The sequence below is a fragment of the Dermacentor variabilis genome, chromosome 6 (assembly GCF_050947875.1).
Source record: "Dermacentor variabilis isolate Ectoservices chromosome 6, ASM5094787v1, whole genome shotgun sequence".
NCBI lineage: Eukaryota > Metazoa > Arthropoda > Arachnida > Ixodida > Ixodidae > Dermacentor > Dermacentor variabilis.
The window spans coordinates 126126914-126141489 of record NC_134573.1 but is presented as its reverse complement, the minus strand read 5'-3'; the positions used below and the strand labels follow the sequence as shown (position 1 = coordinate 126141489).

The window sequence follows — 14576 nt, the reverse complement described above, 5'->3', positions numbered from 1 at the left end:
AAGAAACTCAAGCACATGTGGTTAAGCATGTTCCAGACTGTTGCACTTGTGAGCACTTGTCTTTTGTGAGGGAATGCACTGATGAAGTGATTCTGATGACTTTGTCCTCTTCAGGCACCAGTTCAGCCTGTCTGTCAAAAATGTATTTTTAACCATGTATATTTAGAGTCATGCAGAAGAGTGCGCAGTAATGCTGAACAAGGTTTCCAGTTAATTAGCATTGTTGGAGTTATATAAAAAACTGGAAAAGTAGTACACGTGCAGTAACAAAGTTATTTAGTGCAAGTACACATGTGTCGTATTCTCCCTCTGTCTGTGATATTTTTTTTTTCTCACTTTACATGCAGTATGTTGTACTAACAAGGCCAAATTTTTACCCTCTTAAAGTTATTTACATAAACGCAGAGCACCTATGACTGGAGACTGTCTAGCCATTTGTAAGTGCAAAATGACATAATGCATTGATTTCAAAAACAATGAAAGGATTTAGCTCCACCTCACCAAATCCATGCAGCACAGTGAAAGCTTATGGGTTGTGCCAGCAAACCAGAAGTCCATCGCTGATCACCCTCTGCGTGACCATGACTGAATGAAAACTTCATGGCAGGATCCGTGGCACACACTAGGCAAGCCGTCCGCCTCCTTTCTATGGAACACGCAGTTGGCTTTCGTTAACAAGTGGCACAAGCCCTACACTTCACTGCGCTGCAGAGAGTTGATGATATGGAGCATAGTGCTTGTGCATGGGAACCCATTGACACTGCAAGCGACAACCCAGACATCCATCTCCATGCGCTTTACGCATGTTTTATTATATAGTTTAGGTAATATCAGGAACGTCTCTAGCACTTCCTGTAGTCCTATCAATTCCAAGGTGTAAACTTGGCATGTATTACAGTCGACTTCCATTAATTCGATCATGACAGGACTGATCAAATTAAATATGTAGAAATGCGTAAAAACACACAGCTGATTCATTTGGCAGTATTTCTCCTATTCTAACATGCCCACGAATCAAATGCGCGCCTGCTTTCGATGTTTCCGAAGCAGAAAACTAACATAGAGATAACATTAAAGCTCTTAAAGGAACTGGACATCTAATGCACACTCAATTTATTAGCATGAAAAATGGGCAAGGGTGGTTGGTATGTGTTGGTATGGTTGGTATGTGTTGCACATTGAAGGGGGGGGGGGGAGCGAGTGCAGGTCCCTAATATTAGCTTCGCCGCAATACGCTTTGTTATGTGATAAAGCATACTAATGCAATGAACGCAGTTTTTAAAAGCCGCACTTTAGAATAGGGCGAATGCCGTAATCAGACATTGTGAGCTACAATTATTGCTTGAAGAATCATCCTAGCTGGGGCAGGCCAAAAATAGGCGCTTTCAACTGGAGACATGTGTTCAACGCATTCAATGTTCTCAAAGCTCTGCCGAGTCACTGCCAATAAAGATACTGCCAGTAAAGGGGTCGTTATCGGGATCACCGTAGGGGTCAGGCACATGCATGTTGACTGGTCAAGTTTTAACTATCTGGCGAAGGCTACACTTAGGATTGAAATAATGAAAGCTTCGGCTCGTAGAAGTGCACGAGTGCCGGCCAAGACCTTTAATCCAGATTGCATTAACAGAAAATCAAGTTAACCGCAGTCGAATTGACGGTAGTCTACTGTATTACAGACACGTTGCCCTGAGGATATATGAACACTCTCTTCCACATACAATGAGCAGAACAGATCGTTTTCATAATTGTAAAGCTAGCTTTCGCATGAGGCAGTTTGCCCAACTAATGGCGGCAAAGTCATTTTTTGCAAACAGCACATAAGAGCACACCCTGCCTGTCCTATGACATGAAAAACGCAGACATGGCTCTTGTGACATGCGCAAGAGACAAGCCACAACATCTGCAGCTACCACTTTGTCTTCATTGAACGATGACTGATACTGCCATAAGTTGGGCCAATGTGCAGTACAGAGAAGCGCACTTGTGAATTTTTTGAAAAGGGTCTATTGAACATGCACTTTTAAAATGCAATAGCATTTCTTGTGTTCCTTGTGAGAGTCTTATCTTTGCATGGTTGCTACACCTCCACGAAATGTTTGCAAAATCAATGCATAAACTGCGTTAGGAGTTTACAGAGAAACCATGATGAAGTGTCTGGCGTGAGCTCAATTCATCAATGCGCCTTTGTTGGCGCTCAATGCTACCGCACCCTGAACGCCTCATGCAATAGCCAAGAAGGCCGCCGATGATGTCTGTATGAATGTAGCATTATGGTCAGTGGAGAAAGCATGGCAGGCCTACAAATTTTCAAGCTGTAGCCCCAGGATGGTCTCAGTGGCCACAACATAGGACTGCCGATTGCTTCCAGGAGTCACTGATAGTATTCTTGGAAGGAAAATACCTGGCATGCAGGGGCTAGAGAAAGCAAATGCACACAAACATGATGACAATTGTTGTCCTGTGGAAAAACTGTAGCCTGAACAGTAAAATGCTAAAGTGAAGTTATCATTGCCTCCCCCCCCCCCTTTAAATGCTGGCATGATGGATGATAAAGAGTTGGGCTAAGAGTTGGCTGCTGTCTTGCATTATGTGTCATGAAGTGTCAGGGCTAAAGCTATCCTCATTAGGGAGTTTTGAAATTGGTGCTACAGGTGTCCCAACCAGTGACCGCTTTGCGATGCCAGCTAATGGCAGCGTCGTACACTTGCACCACCCATGCAACTGCACAAGGAAATTCCAGAACTACAGCAAGAGGAACAACCGTAGATTATTACGATATGCACACTTGTTACACATTTAAAACTCTAGCTGAAAGATAACAATTGGCAATGAGGTGCAAGTGAGAACAACACAATGGAGGTGCCATCATGAGCCAAGGTAATCCAGATTAGGGTACACCAAATGCAATCACCCCACATTAGGCCTGAGCTCTTGCGTCAACAACTGATCTTGAAAATACCGGTGATTTATCATTCAATATTTGTCATTTACGTAACATGAGAGAAAGCGATAGCCTATATCATAATTTTTCTCATGAATGTTATGTGCTACTAAGAAATCAGGTCAGATTTGCTGCTAGGCAAGAGTTGTCGCTTCGATGAGTGCTGTTATGTTTGTTTACACAAAGCTTAAGGATACCTGTATTAAATTTGAAATTTTGGGCTAGAGTGAGTGCAAGCCTGAATCCCAGGAAACAGTTTGCTTTCAGCACATTCGCAGCTATTCACTAGGGAGAATTCGGTACCCCTGTTGTAAATCTACCTATTAGTCATGTGGTAGTGGTGGTTGGCCTGTGGGCTCAATTCAACACAGTATCACTTCTAAAGAAAACTTTTTTGCATTTAGTGTGTAATGTGCACGACAGACTTTGGCTTCTGTCAGACAGATACACAGTGTTGGACTGCCACAAGTTTATGTTGAGCAATGTGTTTTCTGTTGAAAATGTGTCCGACATTGTTGTGTAGTTTATGCTAGAAAATGGCCACTGAATAAGAACAGCATTTCTCACAACCACCAGAGGAAGCTTCGTTTAGACCAATTCCCACTGCGCATGAAATCTGCCTAATTTTTTCAGATTGTGCACTCTTAAACACTGTGCAACATTTAAAGGGTAATTTTGTCACAACAACAACAATCATTGTGAACGCTGTGTACACATATTTCCTTTCTTTAAAGCTGCATGTATGGCACGTTTCTGTGGGTATGCCAAATACACCTAAGCGTGTGATAGTGCTCCCGACAGAAAAGTAGCCGGCGCACATTTCAACGAAAGTAATAATAGTAAATGTACACAGGCTTTATGATGACTATCAATTTGTAACAAGATTACACCCTAAAGGCTGTAATATTTCTGACAGTGGAAGCATAAAGCCTCTTCAGGTAAAAAGTGCATAGACAGAGGCTTACCAGGATCCCTCATAACTGACACCCGATGCAACAGCGCTGGCCTCCGACAGGAAGGTCACAAAGTAGTGGCTGAAGCGGAATGACAGTGCATCCCGGTATGCCGCTAGCCACCTGCGTAGTTCGTTTCTCAAGTTCAGTTCAATACAGAGTTTGCCTGTTACCTCTGTTCCCCAGAAACGTAATTTTGTCATCAACGTAGGCACACTGAGCGCTCGCTGGTGGACCTGGCAGAGCACAATTGAAAAGGCAATAACTTCAAGTTGGCGAAAAAAAAAAGTAGGAACTAACACTGCTCACACTCTAGCAGAAAACTGTGGAAGATATATATTTGACAATGGGGGCAAGACTCAGCAACTGCAAAACGAAAAGAAAAAGATGCAACTTGTACTGCAAACACATGTCCGCAAGTATCAGCAAACACATTATATCAACTGAAAGTCCTTAAAAGCAGTGCAAGAGACCAACCAATCCCAAATCCACGGTTGTGAGGTGACAATCGACATGCAGCTTTTGAGAGGTGAACAACATCCAAGGTATTCGCTGTCAAAAAATATACAGCACACAATTATTCTATTTCCGTCATTGCCATTAATGACTGTCCAACCTTCACCATTGTTCCCCTTGTTAAAGTATTACACAACAAACCAATATTGGGTCTATTAAATACAACAGGAGCATGGCATTCCATTATTTTTATCCCTCATAGTTAACAAAAGCATGGAGCATAAAACATTGGAGCATACTACTTGCCTCAGGCCTAGTGTGTTGGACAGGAGCCATGTGGACCAGCAGTTGGAGACAGTCAGACAGGTATAGCATAGCACCAGGCTCTGACCCAGGGCACGCAGCCATGACCAGAATCCGAGGCTTGCCAAAAGTTCAGGTTCAAGGCTTCTCGCGTATGCATCATACCCTATCCATGGACCAAACGGGGCTGAACCCACATGCAGCAAGTATCCAAGCATGGCTACAGGGCTTGGTGTCGCCAGCCGGCCATGGTCCAGGTCAATGGCCAAGGACACCAGCTTCATGCATAGAACCAGTTGACAGCCTGCATCCAAGGGAGAGCTGCTGATCTGGCCACACCATCATTATCACCACTGCAACTGCCACTGCTGCTTTACCTCGAACCTGGTGCCAAGACTTGGGCTCGACAAGCCACAGCTCGCTGCAAAGAAAACACCAGGCCAGTTGTTTAATCCCATCAACTCAAACATCGATGTAAGCTATTTGCCACAAATGGTTTCAAGGTTTCACATAAAACATGTTAATTTCTAGCTGTATTTGAACTGTCACATGAAAGTAATGTAGGTGTAAAACTATTTACAGGATGTAATACATACACAAATCTTATAATTTACATTACTGGGCTTGATGGAGGCTGGTACACAGGGAAAATGTGTAACAACACAGCAGCCACTGTCTTTCTTCATCAAGTGTCATGATGCCATACAAATGCATGAGTGACTGAAGAAGCACTTGTTCTAGAACTTTTGCTACATTACTTTTGTGAGCATGTATGCATGTACATGCATGCTCCACACATTTAGTAATAGCAAGCATTTCTGAAAGAAGGCACCATACTGACAGACAAGTGTAAACTAGCTTAACTGCTAAGAATTTCCTATTTTAAAATAACAGAAGACTTGAACTGCACACCTACAGGTTCTAGCATAGTCTACCCTGAACATTGCCATCGAATTAGAAACTTAGCCTGTTTTTAAAAATGCTAAATGGAGGAAGCTAAACGAATTATCAGCTCTTGTGTAACTTGCAGCAAAGGTGATTTAGAGTACTGTTTACATGTCTAGAACAGCCAGCGCAAAAATTGGTGCTCAAATATCAGACACAAGGCTCTACAAGGACGCATGCATCAATATGATCCAATAAGAAACATAACATCATCACTACCACGTAACAGACACCTCAATACTTCTTTCTAACTCTTGCAAGGCAAAGTGATGCACTAGAGCACATTACAGTGCCTGAGCCAATCTGACCACCTCCATCGAATCAAGAAGCACATAGTAGTATTTGGAACATTCTCAGGTGTTGAGCAGATGTAAGCATGCTGCAGAATGCAGTGTCGCAGATATGTGACAGCACTGCTGACAGTTTTGTTGTTGGCAGATGTAGCTGTCCCAATTCGGCGAAGCTTGCAAATGAGCTTGCCGGCACAGTGAACATATTTATGGCAAACTCTGCTGGTCTGAGCATTCTCAAAATGCAGGATTAATAGCTGCCAGACAAATTGCAATAACTTTCCTGCCAAAGATTATTGTTCAAAGTGCTTGGTCACCACCAATCCGTAAAGAGTCTATGTATTTGTCTAATTTTTTTTGGCTACACTACATGCTATAATTTAATGATGCGTCATCTACAGTATATAGTTCTGCGCAGTTATAAGGTGGTGCCATTATTTTGTAGCGCTGCTGTTTCCCCACTTTCTCAGCCTCTCAACGTTTTTCATCTTTCACATTGGCTGCACGATAAAACGGATGGTTTACCCGATTTGAAACTTTTCTTCCCAACACTAACTAATGATAGCAATGACAAGTATTGAGGCCGCCGGAGAAAGAAATGAGCAGGGAAACGGGCATAAAAGCATAAAATAAAGCTGGTATGGTGTTATTTTGTGCAGTAAGAAATAATGGGCAACAATGAAGATGGGAACGCAAAAAAGGGGGCCGAAATGCAACCTTCAAGTATGTCTATGGGCACCTTACCACAGAATGCACTGCAGTGTCCCTTTCGTTTACAAACATGTGGCTCATTTGTCACTCACCAGGCAATGACAAAGACCGCAACCAGAGTGGCACACGAGAGGCCATGATGTCGGGGCAGTGCCGTCAGCACAACTGTTCCCAGTAGCGCCAGGCCAACCACGTAGGCTGTGAGATGTCCAACTAGGCTGTACAGGCAGCATATGCCAAGGAGTGTAGACAGTGCGTGCACCCACGCACTGCCAACTGGTAGAAGTCCTACAATTTTACAAAGTCACTGTAAGTCATTCTGGCAGATGAGAAGGTGTCATACACCAGTCAAACTGACAGACCAGAACAGAAAGCACAGTGGTATGGCCAGCAAAGCCACATGGAAACAAAACAACCCTTCTAAAGAACAGCAATGTTCCTATGTCTGACATGTAGGAAACTGAGATGCAAAGGTCCATGTGCGAGAAAACAAGCAAGGACAAAGTTGAGAACAACCACACTAAGCTGCAAGATCTAAGGCCATGGGCACCGCCTACAATTGAACAGGGGGAGAAGCAGAGTTTTATAATAATAGTGAAAGGAGGCAAGAACTGTGTTGGCAAGACAAGGACGAAGAATGAAGATGGTCGGTAAAGGGAGACAAGTACTGTTTAAGGTACTTGTCTTCAAAATGTTTCTGTAGTGGGCGGAGGTTGTGGTACAGGAGAGGGCGAAGCAGAAGACAGCGTCTTCATATTAGAGTGGGATGTAGTTATAAGATGACATAGGATCACAGTGTGAAAGATTAATAGAATGAAAGTGAAAGATGGGGGCATATGAATTCAACTTCTTCAGGTGATGAAAAATTTCGTCCATTAAAAATTTATTTTAACCACATTTCTTGCATCTTCAGGAAAATGAAAATTGTACAGCTTCAGAGCAGATTTAGAATTTTCAATTATTCAGTGAGTCTTGTGAAGCTTATAAAATGTGGACTCCATGCGAGAACTTCCTACAGGAAGGTCAGCTATGAAATCTCTTTTTGTGGACGCATGGATCGTCCATGTCATATCTTCAGCCAGCTGCTCTCTTCGATGACACTTACGGTCGAGAACTTTGCCCTTGCAGCTCGAAAGCACCACAAGCTGCGCTGCCTTGACCATAATAGCTTAAGGCAAAATTCGTGCAGCCATGAACCACACCTTAAGTCGAAATTCGCATATAACCGCAACCCCAATGTAACTGCTAAATAAAAAAAAAATTGTCAGCCCAAGCACTCCGTACAGATGGTTAACCAGCGAAGCTGAAACTGTGGCCTCAGTGTTTATCACTGGGTAAATCCCGACGGTTCATTGAAGTCTTTCTCAATTATTGGTTATGTCTATGTGTTTCTTAATTAATTAATGATGGCGACGAGCGTGTTCGTGCGGTAGCGCCGAGGGGCACCAACAAGATAGCTGTGAAGAAGACGACGCTGGAGCCAATGTTGATGATGATAATTTTTTCTACATGCGGACATGATAGTGGGAAATGCAGTCCTTAACAGCTTCGCTGTAATTATTTGTCTGTGTGGCCGTACAGGCTCCAGAAAGCAATGAGGGTGGAGGACATTCCTATCAAATGCATCACAATATTTCAACGCTACCGACTGGAAAGCTGACGGTATCCACTACCACATCCAAAATTAAGCAAGTAAGAAGCCACCGAACTCTGCAGACTACAAACGAATACACATGTCCATGGAATTGTCATGCACCGAATGCACCTCACACAGATATCATGCCTAAGTCAATTCTGTGATGTACCAGACACCCTCCAACACATGGCGTTGGTGCGCCCACACCGCGAGAAAAACACTTAAGATGAAACTTCAGAATTGCCACAAGGTATTGAAGAAATGTGCGAGGCAATGTTAAAGGCACCAAGCCTGGAGTGTCAGCGAACTCTGGTGGACCGGGCGCGGGCCACAGGATTATTCAACAGCTTTCTGGACTAAAAGAGCAGCCCACCTAGGGTGAAGAAAGAACACATTTTTCACAATAAACATTTATTCCTCCTCCTCGTCTGTGTGTTTGCTGAATGTAATGGGTTAAGTTCACGTGTAGATGGAAAGAATCATACTGAATTTGAGCAACACAGCATAAACTACTGGGATTGCATTTACAGCATCACGACAACGCATGGGCAAATGCCAAACACTTCTGCGGCCCCGACCAACACAAAATTTCATGTAGACAGTGGGCAAGAGTCTGTAAACAAATTTTCTGTGCAGCTGGAGTTAAAAGAAATGTTGAGCTTTCATTTTTGCATGAAAATATCTGAACGGCAATTTGAAAAGACAAAGATTCCAAAGATGAACCTGTTTCATTTTTTGCACGTACAGAACCCACTTTTCTTAGATTTGTCGAAGTCTGGCTTTTATGTCAAGATTTTATGCAAATCCCACATTTTTTTTCACAAGTCTAAACTTTTAAATATCATTATCTTCATCATCACCATTATCTTTTGCTTTTGATGCAGTATCTCTGCATGCACAACTGTGCGCACAGCGCCTTCAAGGTTTAAATGACACACGGTGCGTTAAAGTGTTTAGATGAACTAAGGTCAATAAAAATAGGAGCATGAGTGCAATCAACACATTAGGTCAATTTGCAGAGGAAATGTCGTGGGTTCGGCCCTCATCAATGCCTCCCTCCCTGGCTGTGTTTATTTTTTCACATCCTTTATACTCTCACGCAAAATAAAAAAAACTTGCATTCTTTTCTCCACCTCTTTATTTTTGAACTAGAACACCATGGTACATTTGTGACTTCCTTGGCTCCAGCAGCCCAATAGGTCGTATAATAGAAAAGTGGTCGGTTACACTAATAAGCAACTTACCTTCAGCTCCAAAGTTCAGAAGTAAAAGTCACAGACCAACTACGAAAAGATTAAAACCAGTAAATACCCTTACTGCAATGTCTTTTATTTCATAGCTTTTATTTATTTATTTATTTATTTTATTTCATAGCTTTTCAGTCTTTGCTGAATGTCTACAGTCAGCTCTGCTCACCTGCATGTATACTTACACACTGCAAGCTACCAATCTGTGAGAACAGGAAGGGGGCATTGAGGGGGGGGGGAGCAAATTCTGTATGTGTCCACTTAGTGGACTGTCCATTTCGGCTACTGCTGTAGTGGTGATTGGCTAGGCTAGGGTACCAGCAAGGAGACAGGCGTGCCTAGCCAGTCTCCTTCTCACTGGTGCAGCTCACTAGGTTATGTCTCACTGGACAGTCCACTAGGTGGGGACTTACAGAACACTCACCCTGTACTGATAAGATTTGTAATATGATAGAGGCACATCTTGTTTGCTTTTTTTTCTTTCGATGTCCATGAGTAGCACATAAGATTAAAAGTTCTAAGGAATCAGTACTCAGCTAGCTGACACATGCCTTAATATATATTTAATGTTCTTTTGAGTCTATGAAGATTTCTGGATAAACAATGTTTGTTTTTTAAACTTTCTTTGGTAAAACAAGGACAAAAATCGTGAGCCATTCTACTTTGTGAAGATGGCTGATCAGCGAAGCTGTTTAGCACATGACACATAGGTGACACTTAATTTTGAACAAAGGTACGAACTCATTTGTTTTCTTGATGGGTGGTCATTGTGACGAAAGGTATGCACACTCATTTATTGTCTTGATCGGTGGTCGTTATTTCACTCGCAACTGCAATCACATTCTTTGATGATGTCAAATCGATGCACGCACACCGCTGGATGGTCGGTTGGGCCATATCAGTGTGGCATTGCAAGGGATATGTCTACAACACGGAACGCGTAAGCCACTCCCTTTTCAGTACCGACACATCAACATTGAAAACACCAACAACGACAACAAGGGTAATGTCATTGCAGCTAATTCACGAAAAGTGAGCAGACATGAACCTTACGAGACTATGAATCATTGCATTTTTTTATTGCTTACGGGAGTATGAGCCACTGCTCAGGGGGGTATGAGCCATTGATGATGACAGTTTTGGACATGCTGTTCTGTATGTTGTATGCATGATTAGAAAGAATTTAGGCACTCTTCGCTTCACTTTGCTGAGTGCTTGTAGTCTCCGCCTTACGGGGCTATGAGCCATTGTATTTTGTCCTTGCTTACGGGAGCATGAATGCTTACGGGGGTAAGAGCCATTGATGATGATAGTTTTTGTTCACTGAGAACAAAAATGCACAGAACCCTAGGCATGTATAGCTTCGCTGTAACAAGTGACATAGTTTTACTGTGGAGGCCTGCCTTTAAGTATAACAAATACATGGTTACAGATACACAAGCAGATTTGGTTTGTGCAGGTAGTACAAAAGAGAAAGGTAATAATTAGGGACCGGTAATGGTTAAGTGAAATAATGTATACTTGCTCTTGGCTTCAATGCCACCAGCAAGGTCAAGTAAAATTTTATGGGGTAGTTACCTGGTAAATGATGATCTGTCTTTCAATACTGTGCCATTCTAGCCTGTGATTTCAAAGTCACCAGTGTGTAATATCTGAGCTGTCTTTATGGCCATCTTCAGATGTTCTGTGTGCATTGCTTTAAAGTTAATATGCGGCACATTCAGTTCACTGTATACAGATTGGTGCCATTGCTGCCCAGAAAGAAGTACAATGGTAAGTTTGCCAAAGTTAGGGCCACTCGTTGTCAGCAGTCATTTATTTTTATTGCTATATAGACTTTTTTTTCATTAATGTTTTCGTCAATGGTGCCGCAAGCCGGCTTGAATTGCATTTATTTTCAGCTTGGTTCTTAATACGCCCCCTGCTTTAATCTTCTTGCACTTTCACAACGAACGCACCAGTGTATTTCGCTTCTTTCTTATTTTTTTTTTTGCGCGTCCTGTCAGCTCATTTGTTCTGATTTTCTCCTTTTATTTTCATTAATATACGCCCCAAGCTCTAGTTATTTTGTTCCTAACCCACCTATTCTCCATCAGTGATTAATGTACTTTGAATATTACATAGCATATTATATTATTTTGGGCTACTCGGTTATTGGCCAATCCCCAAGAGTGAGTATGTGTCATTCCAATGGTTATTCATAGGTAGCGCTAAATCTACTACTAAAGCGCGCCCTAAATAACTCATGACGACACGACACCCCCCCTCAGTGCAGTGGCCAGTTTCCTGTGTTCCCACTACTACAATCCACGCATCGACTTCGCAACTCATGCCGTGAGCGAAAGCCGCAGTCATAAAAAAAAAAATCCATTCAAAAAAAGTTGAGCGAAGTGACGCTTAAAACTCACTGGTGCTGACGACGGTCCTGAGAAGCAGACACGCAGGCAGAATAACAACTGCCGCGCGTAGTCCATCGCGCAAGCTCGGCACTATGCAGTTGGCGTACAAATCGCTTAATGTGACGTCATGGACAGCGACGACTTCGCCATCGTCGAAGTAGTACTCCTCGTCGGGCAGCTGGTCTTCGTCGTCGTAGTCGAAATCCATCTGTCGCGGTCGTTACGACACACAGTCATTACCGATGAATAAGCATTCTACTTTGCCTACAGCACGGCAAGAACGAACAGCATGCACGTCGCTGCAGTTGCAAGCAACTAGGAAGATTATGGTCTGTAAATAACGCCGACATGAAATCCATGAAAGTAAACTTTGCTTTGCAGATTTTGCGAATGAACGCGGCCATCCCGCCTATCATGGTTGCCGCTCGGAAACGGCAAAGGCGACAAAACCAGGCACACGTTAGGTAAGAAAAGAGGGCCGAATGGCACATTCAGTAGAATTAATCTAAATGTACCAGAAATGCGAAAAAAAAAGAGAGAAGCTATGATTTATTATGTTCTGAGGGCACGGCGGTCTTGTTGCCCTGGGCCACTGGGTTCTTTATTCTATGAGAGTTCATTAGGCAAAACTAGGCAAAACGACGAGAGTGCAACGGGTTCAGAAGAATCCCTAATTCAAATGCAGGTGCTGTGCACGGTGGTGCTACCTATTTACCTTGTTGTGGTATCCCTGAGCACTGCCCTGAGTGTCTTTCTGAAGACTCTCTCGCTACTGCAGCGACTGACATATTAAACAAGAAAATACCGCTGTGTGCATTTTTATTGTTAGCATAAAAGACGGAAGGTTATAAGACAGACAGCTGCAAGCAAAATGTCGTATAAATGCTCTATATTGCAGTTGGCACAATTTACTAGAGGCTATATTTATAGAAAAAGAAATTTCACAGTTTCGCTCGAAAGGCGAAGCAACGATTGCGATAGCAAGGATAGTAGTTATATGGGTCATATAAACTTGTGAACATTCGTTAACTAACTAAATTGGCAAGCATGGTGCCACGCGCGTACGCAGGCAAACATGAACATATCTCGCTCGATGACCGTTGTCAAGACGGTCAAAACACTGGCGTGAGGAATAGCGACAGCAGCAACGAGATGATTCCTCAGTTGGTGCTGCATCTTGCTTCAACGCGAACTTAGCGGCGCAAACACAGCGGACACGAAGTCGTCAGCCCTCGGTGCACCTAGACTCTGTACCCAGCGCAAATCGATTTCAAGATAGGGCCCGCGCGGCCGCGCTCAGCCGCACATACGCAGCCGCCGCCGGAGTGAGACGTTATATCATCATCATCACCATCATCATCAGCGTGTTTTATGTCCACTGCAGGACGAAGGTAGGGTGGCTAGCCACCCTAACGAAGGCCTCTCCCTGAAATCTCCAATTACCCCTGTCCTGCGCCGACCGATTCCAACTATAGCGCCCGCGAATTTCCTAATTTCGTCGCTCCGCCCCTCGATTACGTTTTCCTTCTCTTGGTGCCCATTCTGTAACCCTAATGGTCCAACGGTTATCTAACTGGCGCATTACATGACCTGCACAGCTCCATTTCTTTTCTCTTGATGTCAGTTAGAATGTCGTCTATACCCGTTTGCTCTCTGATCCAAACCGCTATCTTTCTGTCTCTTAACATTTATGCCTAGCAATCTTCGTTCCATCGCTCTTTGCGCGTTCCTTAACTTGTTCTCAAACTTCTTTGTCAGTCTCCAAATCTGTGCCCCATATGTCAGCACCGGTAAAATGCGCTGATTGTACACCTTCCTTTTCAATGATAATGGTGAGCTTCCAGTCAGGAGCTGGCAATGTCTGCCGTATGCGATCCAAGCCATTTTTTATATATAGACGTTATATATGAGAGGCTTAAAACGTTTTCCCGCTTTCCTGGGAGGACGAAAATTAGCAGAGAGTTCATGTTTAGAGGAAATGGGGGCCACTCTGTGTGTCTATTAATTGTGCGTTTTGAAAATTGGCAGTGGCTCAGCTCAGCTATGCCAGGATATACGTAGCGAAAGCTAACGCATAGCATAGTTAGCCTTGGTTAATCTTGATTGCAAGTCCAGGTTAGTCTGGTTGTCTAGCTATGCTGCGGCGTTTAGCCAGTCGTTCGGCACGCTGTTCGTCTGTTTCCTGGGCGATACGTTTCACCTCGTTCCGATGTCGATTGCAGACCTCCTCCTGCTTATCAGAATTATCGCCGTCCATACTGCCGCCTCAACTGTGGTTGCGGCGCACGCGAGCTCTCCTTTTCAATCCTCCGACATGTTATCAGGCATGTGACGCAGCTGGTGAAGCGAGCGGAGGCAAGCGCAACGACGAGGAACGCGGCGTGACGTCATATCAAACGGCGGCGGCGGAAAGGCGCGTGCGCAGCGGCGGAACACCTGTGGCTCGGTGCTACTAGTGGCGCATGCCAAAACCCTCTAGAGAACTTGCGCATGGGCAGTAGTGACTAGGGAGCGAGAAAGAGAGAGAGAGAGAGAGAAATATCCGCGGCGAGGCGCGCGTTGTGACGTCATGTGCCTCCTCGGAGCACCGCCACGGCGAAATCGGAAGTTCGGGGCCATTAAAGCTTTCGCTTTAATCATCTTCTTTATCTCATCTTCTGTACTCATCTTCTCTCAGTTTCTATGCGTTATG

The 14576-nt window shown here is 43.7% G+C and overlaps 1 protein-coding gene across 4 annotated transcripts in view; it reads right to left on the bottom strand.

Annotated features, from left to right (window-relative positions):
* por (Protein-serine O-palmitoleoyltransferase por) overlaps positions 1-14576 on the bottom strand; it is a 56719-nt gene that overhangs the window by 25056 nt on the left and 17087 nt on the right. For 3 of the 4 annotated variants that reach the window (XM_075695710.1, XM_075695712.1, XM_075695709.1), the window contains 5 exons: positions 11894-12092; positions 6695-6890; positions 5034-5077; positions 4660-4960; positions 3910-4020 (listed from right to left, as the gene is read on the bottom strand). In XM_075695710.1, the coding sequence (XP_075551825.1) occupies positions 3910-4020; positions 4660-4960; positions 5034-5077; positions 6695-6890; positions 11894-12092 (851 nt within the window). Of the gene's footprint in view, positions 1-3909; positions 4021-4659; positions 4961-5033; positions 5078-6694; positions 6891-11893; positions 12093-12599; positions 12666-14576 lie in introns of those variants that run through there. The other variant, XM_075695711.1, reaches the window with a different exon arrangement.